At 43.1% G+C, this 27,608-nt stretch overlaps 1 protein-coding gene across 1 annotated transcript; it reads left to right on the top strand.

Moving 5' to 3' along the window:
• The first annotated feature begins 1,072 nt into the window (after positions 1-1,072).
• Positions 1,073-27,608, top strand: SAXO1 (stabilizer of axonemal microtubules 1). The gene is made up of 4 exons (XM_016205475.2): positions 1,073-1,110; positions 10,736-10,938; positions 24,483-25,667; positions 27,541-27,608. The coding sequence occupies exons 1-3, from the start codon at positions 1,088-1,090 to the stop codon at positions 25,484-25,486; spliced, it is 1,230 nt and encodes a 409-aa protein (XP_016060961.2). The 5' UTR covers positions 1,073-1,087; the 3' UTR covers positions 25,487-25,667; positions 27,541-27,608.

Genomic DNA, 27,608 nt, shown 5'->3' on the forward strand with positions numbered 1-27,608 from the left:
AATGAAAAGCTCACTATAAAGTATAACTGCAAGTTATTACTTATTTATCACTTGCATATTGAGGCACAGAGTTTATTTAATCATTCATTTATATATTCCGTCATTCAATAAATGTTTATTGAGTGCCTGCTGTGTGCCAGGCAGGGTATGAGGTACTAGGGATGTAGCAGCGATCAGGACGGAGAAGGTCCTGAGCTTGATCGATGAGACAGACAATAGACAAACTCACCAACAAACACGCCAATTAAGAAAACAGTAAGTGATGAGAAAGGCATATGGGGTGGTGAGAGAAACTGTGAGGGGGCGGGGCAGTGAGGTGTATTTTAGGTATAAATAATCAGGAGGCAGCAGTTGAGGTGAGGCCTGAAAGAATAAGGGAGGGAGACGTTCAATGTGAAAATGGTCTCAGGTGGTCGGTGGCATTTAGTGTGCCACTGTGTGCAAGGATGATACTCGGAATCGACCCAGGAGCCAACGAGGAAAGGCAGCCCGACCCCAGAGCACAGCCTTGGAGCACCCTGCTAGGTCGGGGGTAAGCCCTTCATTGCTGGGTGATGGGAGGTGTCGGGAGGGCCTGGGGCAGCTGAGTTGGTACTCAGAGGGCTCAGGGGCCACAACCATTGAACTGCTCTGGCAGGGAAGTATTTAAACAAGCAGTAGGGCATGTGTAACGGCTGAATATCAGCCATGCTCATGTGTAATTTTATGATCCAAGGAATTTTGACAATTAACAAATTGCAGTTACAGATTGTTTAAAAAATTCTGGCGACTTTATGTAGTTCAGTAGAGAAAAGGAAGGGTTAAACTTCTGTTTTCAATGACAGCAGTTATGATTTCATAGTGTGGGTCACATTTTGAGAAGGTAGCATTATCAAACCAGATATCATTTTCTCAAGAAGGTAACCAGCCTAACTACGTGTGTTTTTATAGGCGGCATCATTGTCCACATCTCCCTACCAAGATTTATGATAAAACAGAGAAACCATGTCTTCTCTCCGAATACACCGAGAACTACCCTATCTATCACTCGTACCTGCCCAGAGAGTCCTTCAAGCCCAAGCTGGAGTACCAGAAAGGGGCCGTACCCATGGAAGGCCTGAGCACATCGAGGTGAGTGAGTGCGCGTGTAACACTCGTGGAGCAGTGTGTGATACTAATGTACACTATTAATGCAGTGATGTTCAGTACTGCGTTAATGTGCACTGTCAGCATATGCTGTTAATGTCTTGATGTTTATTTGCCGTATCTCTGAAAGAAAAATCCTGCGTGGATTAGCCTGTTCAGTTTTTCCAATCTTCTCTTACAGAGAAAGGGTTCTTGTGTGGAGGGTGGGGAGAGAAGGGAGGGGGAAGGCTAAATTGATCGACATAAAAAGGGTTGAAAGTTAAATAAAGCAATAAAGGGAGGGAAAGAAGAAGCTGCTGCTGAAAAAGGAGTTTTGGGCTTTGGCAGGTGAGCTCCCGGTCAGCTTGGGTGGCGGTGGTGATGTTGGCGGTGGTGACAGAGGACTTGATAATAGAGGAAGAGAGGGCTTTTTTGAAATTATGCTATAGATTTTGAATTGGGGTCCCCTCGAATGTTCTTCAAGAATATGAAGAAGACATATTTAAATTACTCTTGTCTTATAAACTGATTCTTTAGGTCCAGTTCTGTGCAGAGACTGAGCCGCCGGGCTCAGTGTATTCGGGTTGCAGAGGTGTATGTATTGAGGGGCTGGGGGAAAGTGATCGATCTCAGGATTGTATCACGTGTTGCAAGACTCTGACAGAGCCTGCCATTGACAACTCAAGTTAGTTGCTGCCGGGTGGTAACTTGCAACTGGTGACTCAGTGGAGTAGAAGCATCTCTGAGTGCAGTTGGGCAGCCTTTCAGGTTGCATAGCTTAGTCCCAGATGAGACCTGAAGGATGGACACATTCATTGCCCGTGCCATCCCTCATTGTTGCAGGATTGCTGTGAGGTGGAGGTGAAATGGTTCCAGCACGGTGCCTGCACATCTCAGGTGCTCCAGACCTGGGAAATGTCCTCCCTGTGCCTCATAACTCTGGGCCTTTGTGGTAAAGGTCCCGGATGACCCAGGCTAAGCAGAACGGCTCTAATTCATTGCGTCCCCAGGTTACCCCCAGGATGGGCCTGGGAACATCCTCTGTTCAGATTGTGGACTGGAGGTGTAGTGTTCCCACTGAAAAAGCTATCATTCAGATTCAAAGGGAGAAGTCCATGTCTGGGTTATGGCGCAGAAAAGACCCACAAGGGGAGCTGAGGGGAGAAATGGCGACAAAGGATTCCTGAGCTTGGAGGGACCCACTGGATGGAGCAGCTTGACAATGGCAGGGAGCCGAGTGCCTTCCTTGTCTGATGCTTGTCTTGAATCTGTTCACTTTCATGCTAAGCAGTTCTTTTAAATGATTTGGTTTAAGCTCAAGGTTTCCAGGCCCCTCTTGAAAAAAACTGTAATTTACGCAACCTGTTTTTAAGCCTACGACTTATTAAACAATATGAACCTTAAAGTTTGGGCTTCATTTTACCAAGAAAAAAAAATAGCATTCTCAGTTTCTAAGAATCCAAAGACCACAATAAGAGATGTGGACCATTCCGGAACATTGCTTTTTCTTTTAAGAAACCTTGGTCAACATGAATGAAAAGTCCTCGGCATGTGCGTAAGAGACATGTGACTAGTAAAGGATGAGAGCTGTGTTGAGGACGGGCTTGCAAACACCGCAAGCAGCCTTCTCATCTGTTTATACCCAATTCACAGGAAATAACGAGCACCTTGCGAATGTCAACTACAGCACAGCTTCAGTTGATGTTAGATTAGGGATCTATTTCGTGTCCTGGAAATACAGGAAAGGGTACTTGAGGGCTGCGTCTGAGGAATGCTTTCTGTTGTCGCCACAAGCTGAGGAGAGTGAGGATAAACCCTCTCTGGGGTGGGAGCCCTGCTCCTCACCTGGCTCTGAGCCCCAGATGGAGCCCCGCAGGCCCTCCGGCCTCCCGATGGTGCTTTGCAAAACAAAAACTTCCCCTCTGACCTGTCCTAAATTACCCTGGCCTCATGTCACTTACAACAATAAACATATCACCCAGAAGGCCCCTCTGTTCTTGTCAGAGCCAAAGTAATAATATCATTCATGTCAAGACGTGGCCAAAGTGGAGGAATGCAGAGGGGGAAAGAATTTCCAAAACAAGTTGCTAATGATCACAGGGGCCTTAAAAAGAAAAGGGGTAGGGCCAAGGTTACCCGTGGGAAGGAAAAAGCAGAAATACTGCTCTCCTGTCCTTGATTCTCTGCCTCAGAGAGATCTCTAAGGGAGAAATAAGCAGAGGACATCTCTCCTCTCCCCTGTACCTCAGTTTAATCATTTCTCAGCCCTGTGCCTTCCACGCTGGGTGCTGGTGTTCATAGACAAAGAATAAAACTACATCTCTATCAGGATGCTTTGTGTTCCAATGGGTTTTTATTGAGATAAACGAACAGAAATCAAGATTTTACCAGCCATCTTTTCTGAACCTTATAAAGTCAGTGGAGACTCTGATTCATATATGTGCACATACAATAAAATGATTCCTTATCAATAAATGTAGAGAAGCTGTCATCTGGGTGCCCACCAGAGGCCTCTGGGGGAAGGGATGGGTCAACCATGTGTCTGCACCCCCCCCCCGTGTCTGCTTGGATTGTCACCCCTGTCCCCTTAGGACCCTTATTACCAGAATATACCACCCACTTCCCCATCTAAAGACCGACCTGGCCTGGTTTCTGACATTGGCCGTGAGGCTGCCACCTGCTGCATGAAAGTCATGTGGCCCAGGGCTTGGCTGGGTTTGGTGATTAAGCCCAGACACAAAAAACACCTGGTTTCTGGAAAGGTTATCATCCCAGCATGAGGCGTGAGTACAGCTGCACACAGCTCTTACTGACTGTAAATCTCGGGGATTTACGGCAGGTGCCATAAGGAGAACGCTTGCAATTTTCAGCCCTTAATATGAAGCTTTCTTGCAGCCCTTGGTAATTCTTTCACATAGGATCTGCCTTTGGTTCAGATAGACCTGAGGTCAATTTATGAAGATCAATTTATTTGTACTTCAAGCCTCATTTCCCCGTAGGCATGTCATTCTGTAAAACACTTGGGCCCCATTTTGTGACTTTATTCCTGTTAGCTGAAGCCAGATGCTTTAAGACGGGCGATGTGGCCGGCCTCACAGGAAAGAGGCGAGTCCTCAAGACGGTGTTAGACCTGCATTCCAGAGGGAGTGAGCCCCTGGCCGGGGTGAATTGGAGATGGGCACGTGTATGTGAAGGTGGCATCAGGTTCAGACTCGATGGGTTTGGTGAAGCGCAGAGGGCAGGAGGTCAACAGCCCAGATTGCTTCCTTTATTGATAAGACTTTCGGGTAAACTAGGGAGAGTAAGGGAAGCAAGAGCTAAAAGAGAAAGGGCATTTGGTATTGTTTTCAAAAGCCAGGAAAGATGCAAGAAAGTTGGTAGTGGGCTTGACTCTCTCCCTACACATTGAATTTTATACATTTTCTGTTCTAATACATACTTGGCTTTCTACTCAGAGCTATACCCCAGGGGATAGACTTACTCCCCTCTGTGTACTGGGCCTGAGAATTAATGAAGACATGTAGAAATAGGTCTCAGGACTAGACTTGCCTGAGCAATTTCAGTGCCTTTGATGCTGTATGCCTTTGATTAAATTTGGGGACAATTTGCCCATTATTTCTTCAAGTATTTATTTTTTTCTGTCTCTGTTCATTTCTCTCCCCCAATCTTTTTTCTCTTTGTTCTTCAGAATGGATAGTTTCTATTAATCTATTTTCAAGTTTACTGAAAATTTCCTCTACCTCCATTTTGATATTAAGTCCATCTAGTGGGTGTTTTATTTCAGATACTGTATTTTTCAGTTTTAGGATATAGATTTGGTTCTTTTTACTTAGTTATTGTTTGGCTTCTGTGGTTGCCTTTTAATTCATTATGACCTCATTTTGATTTTTGTAATTGAGTGTAGTTAAATAGCTGCTTTAATTCTAACATCTGGGGCTGCATGATTCTTTTTCTTTGAGAGTGGGTCACATTTGTACATACGCCAAGTGATTTTGGACTTATCCTGTACATTGTTAATGTTACACAGTGGAGACTAGATTTTTCTACATTCCTCTGAAGAGGGTTTTTTTTTTGTTTTTTGTTTTATATATCTTTATTGATTTCAGTGAGAGGAAAGGAGAGGGGGAGAGAGAGAGAGAAACATCAATGATGAGAGAGTCATTGATCGGCTGCTTCCTGCACGCCCCCAACTGGGGATCGAGCCCGCAACCCGGGCATGTGCCCTGACCGGGAATCGAACCCTGATCGCCTGGATCCTAGGTCCATGCTCAACCGCTGAGCCACGGCTGGACGGGTGGAGAGTTTTTTATTTTTTATTCTTTTTTTCCTAAGAGCAGATAGGAGGTAACTTGATGGGACTGAAAATGCAAACTCTGTCTTGAGTGGCAGCTCAAATATCAGTTCAGTTCTTTACTTTTAGCCTGGTCGCTTGAAGGCTAACGTGCCTGTGAGGTCAGCCAGAGATCTGGGCCAGTAGACAGGTAGAATTTGAGACTTCCTGTCTCCGGTTCTTGCCTTTCGAGGATCCCTTCTACACTTTCTGGTACCTGTGGTTGCCTCAAAATTTGGTCCTTTGGTTCTTTGGTCGGGAACGATGGAAGGTTTGCTATTCCCATTCTAGCGGCCTGACCAAGCCAGACTGGAACCCACCTTCAGCCTGGATGCCTTGAAACAAAGTGGAAATTTACAGAGGCTCGCCCAGGGCCATCCCCTTCTTCCACCCATTGGTTCTGCCCCAGAACCTGCCTATCTTGGTTGCTCTCTAGTGCTTACAGGTAGTTGTGTTTATATTTTCTCCAGAGTTTATATGAAGCAGTGACAGATGTGAGCCTCAGCTTTAGTGGGGGTCAGGGCGATGAGAGAGTAGAGCAGGAGACAGGTTCTGTGTAACCTGAGTCCTGGAGGCAGGTACTTGGAATCCTGTCTTTCATGGTGAAGATGAGGAGGGCTTAGTCTCTCCTTATCAGGATCAGCAACACGAATCGAGCCCTTTGAATCCACCTAGGATCTTTCTCAGTGTGCTGGGACGGGCTCCCCAGCCTGCCTGGGATGACAAAATGGTTTCCTTAGAGGGAAAGTTTAGAATTATGTGTGGAAGTAATGAAATTAAATCAATGAACCGACAAAGAGCAAAACCCCATAGAGGCAATTGAGAGAGAGGACAAATCATGAGGAATATGTCAGAAGTCAAGGGAAAGAGTATTTAAAAAATGAGGAAAGGATGGATAGTATGAAGGTGGTACAGGAAGATGAAGGCCTGCAAAGCAGGCACTGGGTTTGGGAACAAGATGGTACTTTGCGGGCCTCGCCTAGAGCAAGGAAGGAGTAGAATCAAGAGTTGATGGGTGGAGCGTGATGGGAGGTAAGGAAGGCAGGTCTGTCCCTGTAGACAACCCTTTCTATTTTTTTTTTTTTTAAATATATCTTTATTGATTTCAGAGAGAGGAAAGAGAGAGAGAGAGAGAGAGAGAGAGATAGAAACATCAGTGATGAGAGAGTCATTGATCGACTGCCTCCTGCATGCCCCAGACTGGGGATCGAGCTCGCAACCCGGGCATGTACCCTGACCAGGAATCGAACCCCGATCGCCTGGATCCTGGGTCAATGCTCAACCGCTGAGCCACGCCCGGCTGGGCGACAACCCTTTCTAGAAGAGAGATGGGAAGGAGAGAGCACTGGAGAGGAGTGGACTCCAGTAAGGCTTGTGTCGTATTTTATTTTTTTCCTTTTAAGTTTGGAAAGAATGGAGCATGTTTAAACACTGACAGAAAGCAGGCAGTAAGAGGAAAAGGTTAGACCACAGACCAGGAGGTGGTCCATGGATGAGATTTCTGAGAAAGAGGGAAGGGACTTAGGGTAGGGGTGAAGAGATCGGCTTTGGGCAGGAGGAGGAACTCTTAAAATGGATTCCATTTAATATGACTGATTAGTTGGGCACACTCCAAATTCTGAAGTTTTCATAGATAAACATTAATAATACATTTTTTAGAAGAAGTATTTCATCGCCCCTTTATCGCTGTGAAAATCTTCTTTTCCCTACTTCCAGGCTCCCGAGCTGGTTGGCTGTGTTATTTCTTCTTTCCTTTTGTCAGACTCTTGTCAAACACCTTCCTCTAGCTTCGCCTAATGATTGGGAGTCAGTTGTTACGACTTTCCCAGCAGGGCCACTTTAACCTGTACTTAACTCGGAGTTGAGCTCTTGGCCTTCCTTACTATATAACTTTTATGGCTCCACACCTAAAAGAAACTTAACATCTTTGACCAATTTTTTTCTTGGTTCTTAGTCACAATGGGCATAGGGACTAGGAATGCAACACAGGAAGAGAGGGGAGTGTTCTTAAAAAAAAAAAAAAGCTACTAAATTTGAGCAATTTCTGGGAAGAATAAAATAGGCTTTTCTCTTATGTGACCTTAAGGCTGTAAGATTATGTGAGATTGAGGACGTGCAGTTGCCTTGTGGTTAATGATAGGTTTCAGTGAATGTTCTTAACATAAAAACATAATGAGGAAACATAAATTCTGGTTAAATTCATTCTTAAGCCACAGCGAATATTTTTGGGTGGGGTATAAATGAATTAAATGGAAAACTTTTCCTCTCTTCAGAAATAGATCATCTTTCCCCCTCAAGATCGTGTTTCTTAGTTATAGCTGATTAGTGTATTCAATCATAGACGTACTTTACTTTTTACTTTTATTTATTTTTGTTTTTTGTTAACCCTCATCTGAGGATATTTTTTCCATTGATTTTCTAAAGAGGGTGGAAGAGAGGGGGAGAGACAGAGAGAGAAACGTCGATGTGAGGGACACACATCAATTGCTGGTCTTTTGCAGGCACCGCACGCTCTAACCAGTGAGCAACCCGGCCAGGGCCATGTAGACGTACTTTCACAGGGAACTTAGATTTCGTATTGGAGAAGGTGATTCAGTGAACAATTGCTTTCTCTAAACATAATGAGCAAGGATCTGCCGCATCCACTTTTGCCTTTGAGTAACCAGCTCCAGGATAGTCCATGGACTGGTGCATTTGGTTGCAGGCATTTTCCTGCTCTTTCTTGTAGAAACAGCAGGGTAGGGGCATTAAGTGCACTGAAATTGTCAGAGAGATGGGCAGCCCCTGAAGGGAGGTTCTCACAGTATCTCTGGGGAGAAGTTGGCTCCCGCAGTGGAGGATGTCATGACCTGTGTGCAGGGTCCCCGGGCGTGCGGGGGCGCAGCGTGGGCATTCGGCCTTGTTTCTTTTTTAAAGGGTGTATTTTTTTTTTTTTTATAATGTTGATGCTTTTATTTTTAAAATATATTTTTATTGATTTCAGAGAAAGGAAAGGAAAGGAGAGGGAGAGAGAGAGAGATAGGAACATCAATGATGAGAGAGTCATTGATCGGCTGCAGCCAGCAACACAGGCATGTGCCCTGACCGGGAATCGAACCCTGATCGCCTGGATCCCAGGTCGACACTCAACCGCTGAACCGCGCCCGGCCGGGCGGCCTTGTTTCTTTTTTAAATGTTTTCATTGATTTCAGAGAGAAGAAGGGAGAGAGAAACATCAATGATGAGAGAGTCATTGATCGGCTGCCTCCTGCACGCCCCCTGCTGGGGATCAAGGCCACAACCTGGGCATGTGCCCTGACCGGGAATTGAACCATGACCTCCTGGTTCATAGGTCGATGCTCAACCACTGAGCCACACAGGCTGGGCTCCCCTTGTTTCTTGTCGCTTGCCTTTGATATCTCCTGATCCTCCTCCTAGGAAAAGGCAGAGCCCTTGTGTAGCCGTCGATGAACATGGGTTTATGTGGGACGTGTGGTCTCAGCTGCGTCCAAACCCCTCTTTACCCCTTTTGGGAATGAGGAGAGCCCGCCTGCCCTTGGGAGCCCTCCCCTGAGAACACAAACTTTCAGACAAAAGCCACTTTGCAGTTAATCGGCTTTCAGACAGGGTTTTCTGGAAACTGCCATTTCTTTCTGCCGCCCGGGGAGCTCGCTGCTGCAGCTGGTTTGGTGTTAAGCAGACACTGGCCTGAGCTCTACTGAGGAGGGTGCAAGTGTGGGACTGACCCTTGGGTTCTTGTTTAGCCTGCTCCTCCCATAGCCCCAGTTTATACACAGTTGGCTTCCAGAGGCCTCAGGTCACTCGGCTTCCTCTTGCTGTTTGCCAACATGGGGCCCTTGGGAGGGGAGCCCAGGCTGCAGACCTGTAACTGCCGCCGAGATATGTTTTTAAATCTACCCAGAGGGTATTACTGGGAGTTCAACTGAAGCATCTCCCATTTCCTCCTTCGAGCCCTAGGGACACTCACTCTCCTGCTTCCTAACTCACTCCCCCCATCCCACCACGCACTTTCAGGCCCGGGTTTGGGTTTATGGACAACCATGTATATAATTCATGCAGGACATGTTACAGTGGAGCGTGTTACCTTTGCCAGTCAAGCGTGGCTCAGTAATGCCGCTCCAGATTTCGGCCGGGAAGTAGGTTTTATTGGTGTTTGGGCCTGATGTTTTCCTGTCCGGAAACCTCCCCCTTCCCTTGGCGAGGCTGTTTTGCAAGCACATCAGGGAAAATCTACCTTCCCCTTGTCCAGTTTAATGAATGGGTTCCAGGCAAAAACCCGGCTGTTGTGTAAAGCTGAAGCCCTTGGGGGGAAATGTTTGCTTAGGAGAGTTTGCATGGAGAATTGGAATTCAGGACTGTAAGCCCACGCTGAGCGCTGGTGTCACCAGGGTGATTCCTCGAGGTGGTGCAGTTAGCTTTTTGGCCTCTCTGTAACTGTGGGATGTTTAGGGAAGGGGTGCTTCCTGTTTAGCACAGACAGTCATGCTTTTTCTATCCCATTATTTTCATACTCCCTGAAATAGTGGGGGCACTGGCGCCAGAGAGCAGAGAAATGAAAGGCTCAGTGTCTCCATTAACTGTACTGCTCTGCCCTTCTGGGTTTTCTGTAAGGCCAAGTAGAGGAAGGAGATAAATATTAGCAGGAGAAGCTATAGGAACACAGAGAGAAGGGGTGGTTATAGCTGAAAAATAAGAAGTTAGCTCCACAGTGAAGGGGTTGGAGGGGGAGGAAGGTGGAAAGAGCAGGCACAGAACAGAGGCCTTCTCAGTGGCCCAGGGGGAGCTGGCAGATGAGTTGGGGAGTAAGGCAGGGGCAGGACCAGCATAGCTTATAGACGATGCTAGAAAGTTGGGCTTTATCTGGGAGAACTTTAAGCTGGGGGGTGAAATGGTCTGATTTTCAGTTTAGAGGATTTATTCTGGCCACACTAAGGGGACTGAAGCAGAAGTGGCAGGAATGAAGCAGGAAGCCCAGGTGGTAGGTAAGCTGTCACCTGATCCAAGCGAGAAATGGGCGGGGTCTGAACCTTGGAGGGAGGACGGGCTGATGGGGTGGAGGGGGCCTCGGCTGGTGGTGAGTGGGCCTGTGAGGGGTGTGCCCAGGATGGTGTCCAGCAGCCTGACTGGGTGAGAAGGGAATGGGGACGTCTTTCTCAAAAGTGGGAAACAGAGGAAGAGCAGTCAGGGGCATGGCGTAGAAGATAACTTCTTATCAGATACTTGTAGAATTGGGTTGAGTGGAAACCATGAGCCATATTTTGTGCAAGTGGCCCCAGTGGCATGTGCTTGTTTTCGTTACAGGAGAGATTTTGGGCCTCACAGAGTGTTACCAGTGAAGTTCCACCAGCCTGACCAGTTCATCCCAAGTGAAGAGAACATGGATCTGCTCACGACGTATAAGCAAGACTACAACCCCTACTCTGTCTGTCGAGTGGACCCCATCAAGCCTCGGGACAGTAAATATCCATGTGGTGACAAGATGGAGTGTCTGCCTACTTATAAAGGTGGGAGAGCGCTGGAGGGACGGCTTGGGGAGGGACGGGCGAGCGGCACGCAGGCCACGAGATAGGTTTCGTACGCACAGCCCCTTACTTCCCATGGGCCAAATTGGGCCTACAGCCCATTCTTGTGCAGCTGGGGAATAAGAATGGTTTTTAAATTTTGAATGCTTAAAAAAATTCAAAAGTCTATTTCAGGATATGAAAATTATACAAAATTTGAAGTTTAGTGTTCATAGTACGTTTTGTTGGAACATAGCCACACTGGTTCATTTCCACATTATCTGGGCTACTTTTGTGCAAGAGCAGCAAAGCTGAGTAGTTAACAGAGAATGTATGGCGTGCAAGGCCTGAGACATTTAATATCTTCCCTTTTACAGAAAGTATTTGCCAGTGCCTGCGTTAGCTTGCTGTTGGAATCCTACACTGGGGAAGCATTTCAATTGAGAGATTAATTTATTCATCAATTTAAGAAATTATGGAAACATAACATACAGACAGAAAAATGTATAAATCATAATTATACAGACCAATGAATTTTTAAAAACTATTTAACAAGTATTTATTTTTTGTTTTCCTAGTTATAATTTATTTTATTTTATTTTATTATTTTATTTATTTTATTTTATATTTTATTTTATTTTATTTTACATTCAGTATTATTTTGTATTAGTTTCAGATGTACACTATATTGGTTAAACAATCATACTTTACAAAGTGTTCCTGCTGGTATTTCTAGTACCCACCTGGCAGCATACATATTTATTACAATATAATTGACTATATTTCTGATGCTGTACTTTACATTCCTATGACTATTTTGTAACTACCAATTTGTACTTCACCTTTTTAATCTTCACCTTTTTTACCGAATCCCCCAACCCATATCCCCTCTGGCAATTATTAGTCTGTTCTCTGTGTCTAAGAGTGTGTTTCAATTTTGTTTGTTCATTTAGTTTTGTTCTTTAGATTGCACATGTAAGTGGAATCATATAGTATTTGTCTTTCTCTGACATTTCATTTCACAGCATAATACTCTCTAGGCCTATCCATTCTGTCGCAAATGGTAAGAGGTTTTCTTTTTTATGGCTGAGTAATATTCCATTGTGTAAATGTTCCACAACATTTTTATTCACTTGTCTATTGATGGGCACTTGGGCTGCTTCCATATCTTGGCTATTGTAAATAATGCTGCAATAAACATAGGGGTGGGTATATTCTTTTGAATTAGTGTTTCAGGTTTCTTCAGATATATTCCCAGAAGTGGAATCACTGGGTCATAATGCAGCTCCATTTTTAATTTTTTGAGGAAACTCCATACTGTTTGCCATAGTGGCTGCACCAGTCTGCATTCCCACCAACAGCATGAGGGTTCCCTTTTCTCCACACCCTCACCAACACTTGTTTGTTTATTGTTGATAGCCATTCAGACAGGTGTGAGGTGATATCTCACTGTGCTTTAAATTTGCATTTCTCTGAAATTAGTGATGTTGACCATCTTTTCATATGTCTGTTGGCCAACTTTATGTCTTCTTTGGAAAAGTGTCTATTTAGGCCTTTTGCCCATTTTTAAATTAAATTGTTTGCTTTTTGGTGTTGAGTTGTGTGAATTTTAAATTTTGGATATTAATCTCTTATCAGATGTTTCATTGGCAAATATTTTCTCCCAGTAAGTAGGTTGTCTTTTTGTTTTGTTAATGGTTTTCTTTGCTGTGCACAGACCAATGAATTTTTTTTCTTTTTTTTTTTTTATAAAATATATCTTTATTGATTTCAGAGAGAGGAAAGGAGAGGGAGAGGGAGAGAGAGAGAGAGAAAAACATCAACGATGAGAGTCGTTGATCGGCTGCAGCCTGCAACCCGGGCATGTGCCCTGACCAGGAATCGAACCCTGATCACCTGGATCCTAGGTCGACGCTCAACCGCTGAGCCACGCCCGGCTGGGCCAGACCAATGAATTTTGACTGAATACATCTATGTAAACAGCACCCAGAGCAAGAAATATATCATTGATACTCCTATTCAGTCACCCAGGATAGAATCATTATGCTGACTTTTAACACCATAAATCAGTTTTGATAGTTTTATATAATTTTTTTGATAGTTTTGATAATTTTATATAAATGGATTGATTCATTCTTTATTGAGCATCTACTACATATATCCCAGGTGTGGCATTAGGAACTGTGAAGGAAGCTTAGTGACCTTAGGTGACTTTTGAGTCCAGTAGGGACACAGGACATGGAGTTGTATGTGTGGGGCAAGCAATGTAGCAGTCACTCTATGGAGCACAAGCCACAGGCTGAGACCATGGGAATGGAGGCCAGGTTTACCAGTAACTTTTCTGCTTATGATGCATATAGTTTCCCTAGGAATACATGCTGAACTGTTCATGTAACATGCTTGTGGATCTCTAAATGACTGTACTAATACTTGCTTTTATGTAGTCAAGACAAATATTTAGGCAAGGGAAGGTGGGGAGGCTTGGGGGTGTGTGTAGAATATTCCCGAAACCCTTCCAGGAGCTCTAAATCTATATTCTGGAAGCGTTTGCATGCGACTGAGCTTCTCTTAGGAACTGGGGCTCAGGGCCTCTTCAGAAATCTGGTCTCTATTCTCCTACCTTTATTTTTTTAAAAATTTATCTTTATTGTTGAAAGTATTACAGATGTCCCCCCCCCCCCCACTGATCCCCTCTATCCTGCATCTACCCCCAGCCTCCCCTAGGCCTTCTCCACACTATTGTCTGTTTCCATGGGTTATGCATATATGCATATAAGTTCTTTGATTAATCGCTCCCCACCCCTCCCCCACCCCCACCTTCCCTCTAAGATTTGTCAGTCTGTTCCATGCTTCTGTGTCTCTGGATCTATTTTGTTTATTGGTTTATTTTGTTCATTAGATTCCACATATGAGTAAGATCATGTGACACTTGTCTTTCTCTGACTGGCTTAATTTGCTTAGCATAATACTCTTCAGGTCCCTCCATGCTGTTCTAAAGGGTAAGAGATCATTCTTTTTTACAGCTGCGTAGTATTCCATGGTATAAATGTCACAGCTTTTTTATCCATTCATCTAGTGATGGGCACTTGGGCTGTTTCCAGATTTTAGCTATTGTAAATTGTGTTGCTATGAACATAGGGGTGCGTAAATTCTTTCTGATTGGTTTTGGGTTCCTTAGGATATATTCCTAGAAGTGATCATTGGGTCAAATGGCAGTTCCATATTTAATTTTTTGAGGAAATTCTGTACTGTTTCCCACAGTGGCTGCCCCAGTCTGCATTCCCACCAGCAGTGCACCAGGCTTCCCCTTTCTCCCATTCCCACCAGCTCTGGTTGATGGTTTGTTGACTTGTGGATGGCAGCCATTCTGACACGTGTGAGGTGGTACTTCATTGTGGTTTTAATTTGCATCTCTCTGATGATTAGTGACTTTGAGCGTTTTTTCATGTCTCTTGGCCATCTGTATGTCTACCTTCTTATCATTGCTGTCATCTTCTTCCACTTTTTCATAGTCACCTTCTGCCAAGCTGCATTCTGGATGTTGTCATACCCTGAAATGGTCCCACCTTTGTCCACCCCAGCGCCCGTCCTTCCGCTTGCTCTCTTGACCGGCTCCCACCATGGCAGTCCTTGGCAGTCCTTGGCAGTCCTTGGCAGTCCTTGGCCTCACTTGGGCCTCCAGTCCACTGACGCTTTAGCCTTTCTTTTCACCACCAGCCCCCCCATGCCTGTCCCCCATGTGGCCTATTCCAGGTTATATTTTTGTGGTCTATCTTTTTATACCTTCTCTCTTCTGTTCTTCAGTTGTTTCTTCCTAGCAAAGCCCTAATCCTGCCTTTGTGTCTACACCTGGGCATACACCTGAGCATAGCGCCTGTCTTGTCAGCTGTTACTAATTTTCCCCAGAAAGGAACCAGGGGATCTTTTAAAAATGGCAACCTGATCTGACCTCTTCTCTGCTTAAAACTTGTTCAAATAATTATTATGGTTCTTAGGATAACATCCTAAACCTTTACCACTCCTCTGATGCCTCGCAGATTCTGGCGCCTCCTGCCAGCACCCCCCTCCTGTGCCGCAGGAGCCAGTGGCACCAGGTACATGGCTGTGGCACTCTTGTCTGCTCATTCTGTCCTTTCATCCAGTGGTTACTGGAAGGCAAAAAATGGGGCCCCATGGACACTGAGCAGGCAGGAAGGAGACGCAAAGCCCTTACCGCTGATGGGGGAGGAGGCGGGCACTTTCAGCTGCGAGCTCTCCTTCCCCCACACCCTTCCCGGCCCTCCCTGGTCTATGAAGCTTGGCAAAGTGAGGGGCTCTTTAGAGCAGCCGCGTGCCCAGCTCGGTTCCCCTGCCGCCCTTCCCTGGGAGCAAGGAGAGGCCTGGGGGTGAGAAATGCTCCCTGCTTACCTTAGGGGTTGGTAAGGATACAGTAGCCCATTGTTGTTGTTTGAAGACACTCCTCCTTTTTTTCTAGCAAAATATTCAAATTAAACACACAGAAAAAAACATCTAATACATATTCTTTAATCTCTCCCGCCTGCAGCTCTCCCGTACTCCTCACCTTTTCCAAACAGTTACATCCAAAATCCCCCCGGCAAACCAGAGAGGGCTCTTGCACTGCTAAAACGAACCCGTGGCCGGCTCTTCCCTGCGGATAAAGATGAGATCAAAAAAACCCTGTTTTCTTCTTCATTTCCCTGCCGAAATTCAGATTTAAAAACAAACAAATCAGTATGTAGCCAAGGAAACATTTGTAGTTAGATTTGACCCATAGGTGCCAATTAGCAACCTATATGTCTCTGTAGTTTTTTGGAATAATATATATACTTACCATATTCTATTAATTTAAGTGGTTTCTTTGTTCCATTACTCCCTTATATATAACAATTTCCAAAACTGGGCCTTGAATGGCCAACATATGGATTCTTGGCATTTAGCACAGGGGATGCCATTACAAAGGTGTGTTTAGTGAGGAAATATATAAAGGAGTGGTTCTGGACCATTGTTTACAAGGGCTCCGGTGACAGTTTGGTGTCGGAGGTACACAAATCCTCCCTCAGCCTGTTACTCTGTGGGTCCTGGCTGAGAGCCAGAGTGAGGTTTGGGGAAGACCCATGACATTTACTCTGCTCTCGTGAGTCCTGCACAGCCCCTTGTATGTGCGAGGGGCCGCACCCTTGCCTTATCAGTTGGAGTATCACCTTTCGATGACTTGGTTGTCTCTTGTGGAAATTTGCTGCTTTAGTTATGTTTTTTCCAGAGCAACCTTATGGTTTTATGGCCATACGTTGATTTTCCTTCCAAAGGAGGGGAAGAAAAAACAACTAAAGACCAAGCTCATTAAATATGTGTATTTCAATGGGTTCCTTCTATATTATATCTATATGCTCCACTTACTATGGTTCTACAGGAAACATATGCAGACTTTTCCCTTTCCACTCGTATGGCCAGCACCTCTACTAGGGTCCAGAAAACCACCAGTAAAATATGCTCCAGCAGCATTTGGTTGTAATTTTGACATTTTCAAAACACTGTGCAATTGGAAAGATTGAGAGTGTAATTACTTGATGCTCAGCTTTAGGTTTAGCTAAGTTTTTTTAAAAAGACACATTATTGAATGGAATCCCTTTTAAAGAGGTTCTTGCCAATTACCCACATGACACCCTGGCCCTGAAGGACTTTACTGATGGTTTTCATGCTTATGAATAGTTTGTCATGTGGAATTCTGAGGTTTTCAGGGTCTTGTGGAGGTTTTTTTTGTAATATATGCTGGGTGGAGGAAGTTAGAGGGCTGGACAATAATGTGGTTTAAAGTGTATTGTTGGGTATCAGAAATCATGAGGCGACTTTCAGCTTAGGAACTTGTTTTCTTATCACTTCATCCGTCACAGAAGAGGGCCAGAAAAGCCCTGTCCTTCCCACCCCCACAAACCTTGAGGCAGTGTGTAGGCATCTACAGGTAGATATCCCCGTTTCAGGGAGGGCTGATGTCTGACAGGGAAACATGTGGTTTATATTCAGCGAGATGGTTCCCTCTGAGGCCCCCTAATGCTTTCAAGATGCTGATAGAGCCATTAATGGCTCTTGGAGAAAGATTAGATTTTCAATTAAAATGAAGCCAATTTAAAATAAATAGTTGGTAGTATTATTAGCCTAAAATAAACTTAAGAGTGTGCCTGGGGGGGGTGGGGATGTCAGGACTTCCAAAGTGGTGGAGTGAGGAGCTTGGCAAACCTTCTGCCCCAAAAGCAACAGTAAAACTGGACAAAACAGTAAAAATCAACCATTTTAGGGCTCAGAAAATCAAAGGCATACGGAAGATTGAGAAGCATTTATTCAAGAAACATTACTAAACCATGGTTATGAACAGTGGGAGTTTGTGGTGTTTTATCCTGGGGCTCCCCCTCCCCCCGTCTCCATGCCCATTCCATCTGGGCAGGCGAGGCTGTGGAAACCAGCAGCTCTGCTGCTGGGGTGGGTGGGGGGGTGGTTGGTGGCTTGATTTGGAGTAGAGTGCATACCCAGGGGTTTCAATAAAAGCAATAGCAATCTCAGTGGTAAAATATCAGGGGAGACAACTTCTGCAGCTAGTCTGAGGTTGCAGTACTAGTTGGGGCAAACAGACCAAAAGACCAGCCAGAAATTTAACAAGGAGATCCAGAGAGTAAGAAAGACGTGGTGGGTCTTGATAGGCTTATGCATATTCCTAGTGCTTTGGAAGACTGCATATGGGCAAGGTGCAGTGCACAGGCTGAGGAGAGACCAGAGACAGGGCCTAGTTATCTATTCATCTTCCTTGGCTGAATATGGCACCTAGTGCAGGTGCAGAGGAGACATGGGAAAGCCCAGCTGAAAATGAAAGCCAGGATAGACTTGTAAAGGGCCCCATCTTTGACTATTTTCCCCAACCCATAGACAGATCCATTAGCATACAGTGAAAGCCTTACTGGTTTAAGGTGCTTAAGCATAACTTCTGATCAACTAAACTCTGCTGACACAACATGACTCTTAGGAATACAGGCTTCATAATAAAACAACTAAGCAAAAATATCAGTTGCCACACAATACAGTGGAGATAAAACTCTAGAGTTAGTGCAGGCAAGTCACTAACAAACAGCAAAAACCACTCCCAGTGGGGGATCAGAATCCAGAAGTGTAATCTGTGAATAGGAAAAAAAAAAAAAAAAAAGCTGTTAATAGAAACTCTCTCTGAAAGGACCAAGATGTTAGACTTAGCACAGAAATATTTCAAAGTAGCTATTATAAATATGTTCAAAGAACAATAGGAAACCATGTTTAAAGAAATAAAGGAAAATGAGACATTTGCCCGTAAAATAGAGAATACTACTAAAAGGAAATCATGAAAAAAGAATCAATGAAAACTCTGGAGTTAAAAGGACAGTAACCAAAGTAAGAAATTCATTAGAGGGACTTAACACCATATTTGAGTTGGCAGAAGAAAGAATCAGTGAAAATGGAGATCAATAGATAGTATCCAATCTGAAGAATAGAAAATTGTTGTGGGATACCATCACCTGCACCAATGTACTCAGAAGCCCCAGGAGAAAAAAAGGGCAGAAAAATATTTAATTGATGAAACTCCCCAAATTTCATGAAAAATATTAATATACATATCCAAGAAGCACAATAGAAATAGAATAAACACAAGAAGTCTACACCTCATCGTATAATAGTCAAACTGTTGGAAGCCAAAGATTTAGAATGAAGCAAAAGAGAAACAACTTATCATATACAGGGAAATAACAATAACAACTAAGTTTTCATCAGAAATAATGAAGGACTGAAGGTAGTGGGATGGCATTCAAAGTACTGAGAGGAAAAAAATTGTCATCCAAGAATTCTATACCTAGTAAAGGATTGTTTCAAAAATGGAGGAAAAAAACCCCATTCCCAGATAAAGATGGAGAATTTCTAGCTAGCTGATTTGCTTTATGAGAAATACTAAAAGTCCTTCAGGCTGAAAGAGAATATCAAATGGTAACACAGATCCACACAAAGAAATAAAGAGCGTTGGTAAAGGTTATTATGTAGTAAAATGTATTTTTTCTCTTATAAGAGAAGTAAAGAACCAATAATTATAAAACTGGGATTTATATCAGGAATGCAAGGTTGGTTTAATATCAGAAAATCAATTAATGTAATGTACCACATTAATGAAGTAAAAGACAAAACCGCATAACTGATAGACACAGAAAACACTTGGCAAGATCTGATATGCACAAAAGCTCTCAACAAGCTAGGAACAGGGGGAAACCTCAGCCTGATAAAGGGCACCCACAAAAAACCCTACAGCTGATATACTTAATATGAAAAGACTGACTGCGTTCCCTCTGAGACTGGGAATAAGAATAGGCTCTCCACTGTTACTACTTCCATTCAGCATTGTACTGTAAGTTCCAGCCAGTGTAATGATGCTAGAAAAAACAAACAATGCATCTAGATTAGAAAGGAAGCAGCAAAACTGTCTTTATGCTCAGACAACATAATCCTGTATGCAGATAAAACTAGGGAATCCGAAAACAAAACAAAAAACATACTAGAGCTATTATACATGAATTCAGTAAAGTGTCAGTATTGAAGAGAAATATGTAAAAATAAATTGTATTTTCATCATAATCTCAAAATGAACAAAATACTTAGGATACATTTTTTTTTTTAAAGCGAAAGATTTGTGTACTGAAAACTACAAAACAGTGCCGAGGGAAATTAGTATGTAAGCACATGGTGAGACAGTTCATGTTCATAGATTGGAGGAGTTAATACAGTTAAGATGGGGCTTCTCCAAATTGATCTGTAGATTCAGTGCTATTCCTATCAAAATCTCATTAGCCTTTTTTTTTCTTTGGCATAAATTGGCAAGGTGATCCTAAATTTTATATATTAAAATAAACCAGAGTAGATAAAAATTTGTCTTTTTGAGAAATGATGCTGGGACAATTGGCTGTCCACTTGCAAAAAGATGAACTTAGACCTTTCCCCTCACACCATATTAAAAAACTCAAAAAGGATGAGAAACGTAAATGTAAGAGCTAAAACTACCAACCTTTTTTAGACTAAGAGGGAAAACATTGGACTTTATAAAAATTCAAAAGCTTGTTGTACTTCAAAAGACATAGGTAAGAAAATGAAGATAAATAATAGACTGGGGTGGAGGAAGCACATCTGGTATAGTCATTATATCCAGAATATGCAAATAACTATTAAAATTTGCAGTATTTTAAAAAGTTAAGCATAGCTTTACCATATAATCTAGTAATTCTACCTCTCAGTATCTACCCAAGAAAAATGAAGACATATATCCACACAGATTTGTCCTCAAATGGAAAATTTCATGACAACCAAAAAGTGGAATCGACCCACGTATCCAATTTTTTATAATAAATAAAATTTGTTATATCCATATAATGTACTGTTGTACAATAAAAAAAAGTGAACTACTGATAACATTCTACAACAGGGATGAACCTTAGTTACATTTTGCTAAGTTAAAGAAGCCAAATGCAAAAATACTACATATTGTGTGATCTATTTATATGAAATATCCAGAAAAGGCACGCTATGGAGACCAAGAACAGATTGATTGACGGGATGGGAATGGAGGATGACTGCAGATGGGCTTGATTGATATTTTGGGGGTGATGGAAATGTTCAATAACTAGATTTTGGTTATGGTTATACAACTCTTTAAAAGTTACTGAATTATGTACCCATTTTATATTATAAAGATTATATCTCAATAAAGCTGTTTAAAAAAAGTGGGCCTAGGGACTCCTCTGGTGTTACCTATATACACCCAAGGCTATTGAGAGAAGCTGCTTTTGTTCTAACCCTTTGTAAAACTGTAAGCTCAAGAATTCCCCATGGGTTCAGAGGGCCTGCTAGAGTTCCATATTGGCTACTTTATTATTTCTATTTTAATTTTAATTTGACATATTATTTTTATCCTTCATTTTGTTTATGTGGTGTATTACATTAATTGATTTACAGATATTGAATCAGTCTTGCATCCCAGGAATAAATCCCACTTGATCATGGTATATGATGTTTTTAATGTAATGTTAATTTCAGTTTGCTATTATTTGGGGAAGGTTTTTGCATGTATGTTCATCAGGGATATTGGCATATTGTTGTTTTGTTTTGCAATGTCTTTGGTTTTGTATCATGGTAATGCTGGCCTCATGAAATGATTTTGAGAGCCTACCTTTCTCTTCAATTTTTTTGGAATAGTTTGAGCAGGATAGGTATTAATTCTTCTTTGAATGTTTGGTAAAATTCACCTGTGAAACCGTCTGGTCCAGGGCTTTTGTTTGCTGGGAGTTTTTTGATTATAGTTTCAATTTCATTAGTAGTTATCAGTCTGCTCAGATTTTGCTTCTCCCTGATTCAGTGTTGAAAGATTGTATGTTTCTAGGAATTTATCTATTACTTCCAGGTTGTCCAATTTGTTGGCATATAATTGTTTCTAGTATGTTCTTATAATCCTTTGTATTTCTGTGATGTCAGTTGTCATTTCTCCTATTTAATTTCTGACTTCATTTATTTGGGCCCTCCCCTCTCTCTTTTTTGTTTAATCTGGCTAAAGTTTTATCAATTTTTTATATTGGTTTCATTGATCTCGTCTGTTGTTTTTATGGACTTTATTCCATTTATTTTCACTCTGATATTAATTTTTTCCTTACCTCTATTCACTTTGGGCTTGTTCATTTATTTTCTAGTTCCTGTAGGTGTAATTTGAGATTTTTCTTGTTTCTTGAGATAGGCTTGTATTGCTATGAATTTCTCTTGCAGAACTGCTTTGTATTCTTATTTTCATTCGTCTCAAGGTACCTTTTGATTTCTTCCTGGATCTCATTGTTAACCCATTCATTGTTAAGTAGCATGTTCTTTAGCCTCCACGTGTTTGTATAATTTCCAGTTTTCTTCTTAAAATTGATTTCTAGTTTTGTTTCATTGTGATCAGAGAAAATGGCTTATATGAATTCAATATTAAATTTATTGAGACTTGTTTTGTGGCCTAACATTCGATCTATCCTGGAAAATATTTCATGTGCACTTGCAAACAATATATATTCTGCTATTGGGTGAAATGTCCTAAAAGTAGCAATTAAATGCACCTGGTCTAATGTGTCATTTAAAGCCACTCTTTCCTGCCCAGCTGGGCATGGCTCAGCGGTTGAGTGTCGACCTAGGATCCAGGCGATCGGGGTTCTATTCCCGGTCAGGGCATATGCCCGGGTTGTGGGCTGCAGCCAATCAATGACTCTCATCATTGATGTTTCCATCTCTCTCTCTCCATCTCCTTTCCTCTCTCTGAAGTCAATAAAGATATATTAAAAATAAAATATTTAAAGCCACTCTTTCCTTGTTGATTTTCTGTTTGGATGATGTATACATTGATGTCAACGGGGTGTTAAAGTCTCCAACTATTTGTGTCTTACTGTCCGCCTCTCTCTTTATGTCCATCATATCTTCTCTTCTCCTTCTGTTACCACCATAATGCTAATGTTGGTGCATTGGATATTGTCTCAGATGTCCCTTAAACAGTTTTCATTTTTAAATTACTTTTTCTTAATGCTCTTTTAATTGGGTGTCTATTTGGTAACTTGTCTTTCAAATCACCAATTCAGTCCTTTGCTTTATCTAATCTGATGTTGATTCCTTCTAGTGTACGCTTCACTTCAGTTATTTATTCTTCATTTCTGACTGCTTCTTTTTTTATGGTTTCTTTCTGTTGAATCTGTCACTAAGTTGATTGAATATCCTTATAACCAGTATTTTGAATTCTGCTTTTGGTAGATTGCTTGTCTCCATTTCATTTAGTTCTTTTTTTGTGGAGTTTTGTTCTTTCATTTGGGATGTTTCTTTGTCTCATTTTCGCTGCCTCCCTGTGTTTGCCTCTATGTATTAGGTAGATGATCTACATCTCCCAGGGAAGGACCTGTGAGGCCAAGATATTTCTGTTTCTTAATTGTCACACTGTGGGTGTGGAACCTGTCTGTTTCATGTTTCTGTCTTTCCTACCAGTCTTTTCGTGGTTTTTTCATATCCTCAGTTATAGGACTTCCATTCAGCTAGTCTTAAGCGGGATCTCAATAATGATTGTTCTATAGTTTGGTGCTACTGTAATTTTGACCAGTTGTGGGAGGACATGAGTACAGAGTTTACCTACTCTGCCATTTGACCAGAAATCCCAGTGGAGGCAGTGTAGGACTTGGATTTGAGTTAATTATTATGGAAATAATGACAACAGTCCCACAGCAGAAGTTCCTTTTAGACAGACATCCCCTAGATGTAGCTGGCCAATCCTTTTCATTCTTCACATTTTTTGAAATTCTTCTCCTTCTGAAATATTCCCTGATTGCTAGTATTCTTATTTTCTTTCTCTAACCTTCACTCTATCTAGAAATGCTGTCCTCCTGTGATACAGGCTGTCAGAAGAGCATGGCTTTGGAATCAGCTATATGGTTTAAATTCCAACTTTAACTCCCTAGCCATGTCACTTTAGGGCAAGTATCTTAGTCTCTCTGAGCTTTGCTTTTGGAGATCTGTACAATGGAGACAGTTAAACCCATTATAAAGAGTTATTGTAAAGATGAAACCAAATTGTGTACGAAAAGCCCTGAGTACAATTGGCTGACACACAGTCAGTTTTCCTTAACTGTCAGATCCAGATAGTGGAGTGGGTCAGAGCATGGATTATGGACGTGGATTTGAATCCATTCTTTATTACTTCTAGCCATGTAACCTTGGGAAACTTCCCTAATTTTTCTGTTCCTCCATTTCTTCATCTGTAGAATGAGCATATTGATGGTACCCACCTCATTAGGGCTGTCTGAATATTAAGAGTTAACACAGAAATTATATGATGATTATTGAGAATACTGCCTATCATATAATTAGCTCTATACAGGAGGTAGCTGCTGCTATTTTCTCACCAGCCAATACAATGCCTTATTCCCTTGGAGCAGCATATTTGATTTATGTGGATCAGATGTATGGGTTATAAGGACACAATGGCAGTCTTCCCATGGACACCAGGCAGGCCTGGCTGGTCTGGCTGGCAGCCCATTAGTTGTGGGTTGTGAATCCCCTGTCTCACTGTATCACATGCATCTTTGCAGTCACTCTGTGCTGATTCAGAGAGAGCACCTTCTGCACAGAGGAATGGAACTGTTCTTGGATTAGGGTAAGTCAGTGGTGGGACAACTCTGCTGGAATCAGTGCCCTGGATCTTCCCATGGCACTTTTAGAGGGCCACGTAGGCCCTCTAAAATCCCTGTGTGCAGCATTGTGGGGTGTGATAAGACTCGTATAAATTTTTCTTTTCTTCACAGTAACTCTTAGATAACAACGTTGAAACATCAAGCCCTTGATTGAAGTGCTTGGAACAGGGATCCACTCTGTTCTTCCTTTGTCTCAAGGAACATCTTACTGGAGGCTGGCTTATGGCTTTGAAGGCTTCTTGGAAAAGATGCAGACTGAGTGAATTGAATTATGAGTAATTACCACTTCTGCTTTATTTTCAGCTGATTATTTACCCTGGAACCAACCAAGACGAGAGCTACTTCGTCCGGAACACAACTACCGGCCAGAATCTACTAGGTTTGATAATAGAACCACACACCAGGATGATTACTCTATGAAGGGCCTAGTGAACACCATAAGCTGTAAGCCTCCAGCCATGCCCAAGGTCTGTAACATCCCCCTGGAGGATCTGACTAACTACAAGATGAGCTATGTGGCCCACCCTATGGAGAAGCGCTTTGTGTATGAAGCAGAGAAGTTCAAACCCTGTGAAATCCCCTTTGAAAGCCTCACCACCCACAAACAGTCCTACAGGGGCCTCATGGGGGAGCCAGCCAAGAGCTTGAAACCTCCAGCCAGGTCCTGTGGGCTAGACTCACCTTTCTCTAACACCACGGAGTTTCGAGATAAGTACCAAGCTTGGCCAACGCCCCAGGTGTTCTCCAAACCTCCTGTCCCCTACGTCCCTCCTGAAGAAAAGATGGACCTTCTGACAACAGTGCAATCCCATTACACGTACCCTAAGGGTGCTCCAGCTCAGTCCTGCCGACCAGTGGTTTGTGTCAAGAAGGGTGCCCGCTTCGAAAGCTCCACTACCTCCAAGGATGACTACAAGCAGTGGGCCAGCATGCGCACGGAGCCAGTCAAGCCCATTCCCCAGCTGAACCGTCCTACTGAGCCCTTGGACTGCCTGACCACCACCCGGGCCCACTATGTACCTCACCCACCCATTAATACCAAAAGCTGTAAGCCCTCCTGGTCTGGTCCCCGAGTAAATATCCCTGTGGAGGGCCAGACCACATACACCATCAGCTTTACTCCCAAGGATATGGGTAGGTGCCTGGCTTCATACCCCGAGCCCCCAGGCTACATCTTTGAAGAAACAGATGCTTCGGGGCACAGGATATACAGGCCAGTTTCCCAGACAGGCTCTCGGCGGAACAGCCCTCTTTGTGTAGGTGATTCGGAAAACCCCAACCAGCAGGAGTTGGCAGTGTCAGCTTGATTTTTAAAAAATTATTTAGAATTGCAAAATACTTTTACAAACAGATGACTGAAAGTTATTTGTTGGACAGAAAAGAATTCCCCAAAATGAAAAAAAAAAAAAAATCATCATTTCCAGGACACTTGAATAAAATGAGAATCGCTTGAGTCAAGGAAAATGACATGTAGTCACTCAGTCATTGGTAATTACTCCTCTAACCCTCCCCCTGCTGTCTTCCTCTCTTGGGTCCCTTACCTTGTGCTCATGGAATCATAGCTGGTCACTATGAGGTTTTCTCTAAACCAGATGTATTTTATTAATTTAATCATTGTATGAATTGACATTATGATTAACCCTTGCCAAAGATGAAGTGTCAAAGAATAACCTTTATTTTGGGGGAGTGTGAATCTGCAGGTCTGTATCTTCACCTCCCACAGGCTGTCTGTGCAAACAGCAGGCTGTGTTCCTTGGGACCTTTGGAGAGATTTCAGACTAAAGTCCCCATTGCATCCCAGTCCTGGTGGGAGTGCCTGGGCCCAGCCTGGAGTCTTGTTTCAGATTTTTTCTTCCCAGGGCTGCTGCATGGTGTCTTTCTTCTTCACATTGTGACGTGCCAGCAAGAACAGTGCTGTCTGACGGTGCATGGCTCTCTCTGATTACACCAGATAGCAGCCCCACAGGAGCATGGACCTGCCAGACCTCTCCCACCCCTAAACCAGTGCGGGCTGTGATTCTAGACAGAAGAGGGGGGAAAAGGGACCCTGGCAACTAGGCATTTGGCAGCAGCCATCCCCTGGGCTGTGAGTTCTAAATGCTCAGAGCCTGGGAAAAATGGCCCCATGCTGGGCTAGCTCCTAGGAAGGCTGGACCTACTTGTCCTAAAATGGTAACTGTGACCAGACCCTGTGACAGAACTTGGCTTAGTGGTGAGCTGGACCCTGCCCTGGGGAAAGGGCTGGAGTTTTCTCTTTTGGGTCAAAGGTTTCACCAAGTTTGATTCTGAGGCTAAGTAATTTGAAGATTGTTTTAAGTTGAGGAGATTGAGGAAAGACTTTGTTCAAGGAGGCCCATATGGGGTCAGATGGGCTCATGATCTGGGTGAGCCTCTCTCAGAAGGATGCAGACTCATACTTGGGATGCAACCTCTCTCTTCAGCCCACAGAACTTAAAATATACTCCAAGTTCTCAGAAAACTTGGGAACATGATGGAGGGAAGAGAAAATTTCAGTTCAAGTCCAGAGACTTGAGCCTTGGGCTCATGCCGGGTTCATGGGTGAGAAACCTGCATCTCTTATCCAGGGCTCAGTCTTCCCACAGCTCTTACCTACTTGGCCCAGACTGCTCAGGGCCCTACCCCTTGAAGCCTCACCATGAGATTAGTTTGCATCATCGGGTTGGGATTTACATCATTTAATTCTCTTTTTGGTTACATGGGGTCTGGATACCTGTCCTTACGGTGTAGAGAGGCTCATAGAGGTTACACACATTGTCCAAGGCCACAGAGCTTGGAGCACCAAGGCCAAGACTGGAACCTTGGTCTTCAGATTCAAGATCCAGTGCTCTTCCCACAACACCAGGCACCTCCCATCTGCTATGTCTCAGATCTCATGGCTCCACAGGCCCCATCAAACCACATTCCCTCTGTCTGAAGTCTTTCCTGGAGTCCATCAAACTAAAGGAGGTTACTAAGGAGAGTAGGTTTTATTTTGTTTCGTCACTTTTTACAAATCAAAGAAATATTTGCACTTGATTTGAAAAGCCAAATAGTGCTAAAATGCTTATAAAAAATTCAGTACTCTCTTATGCCCCAGCCCCTTGGCCTTCCCCATTATCACTTCCCCAGAGAACAATTTTAATTTGATCTGTTTCTGCTAGTATTTTCCTTCATATTCCTAAATAATGTACCTGTACTGCCGTCTGTTGACTCATCGATTTTAGTCACGGTCTGTTCGGTTAATTGCGAATTTTAGTTCTCTTACACTTCCCCTTCCCTCTCCCTTCTTTTCAGAATGGTTATATGACAGCACTTGGCTGTATCAAGACTAATAAGTTTTTCTAACGTTTCTGATGAGTAGGAAGGGACGAAAATGCAGAAGGATGAAGAACCTGCCTGATTAAGGAGCACCAAGCCTTCTTGGGGTGA

Source organism: Miniopterus natalensis, chromosome 12 (genome assembly GCF_054644295.1).
Source record: "Miniopterus natalensis isolate mMinNat1 chromosome 12, mMinNat1.hap1, whole genome shotgun sequence".
Lineage (NCBI taxonomy): Eukaryota > Metazoa > Chordata > Mammalia > Chiroptera > Miniopteridae > Miniopterus > Miniopterus natalensis.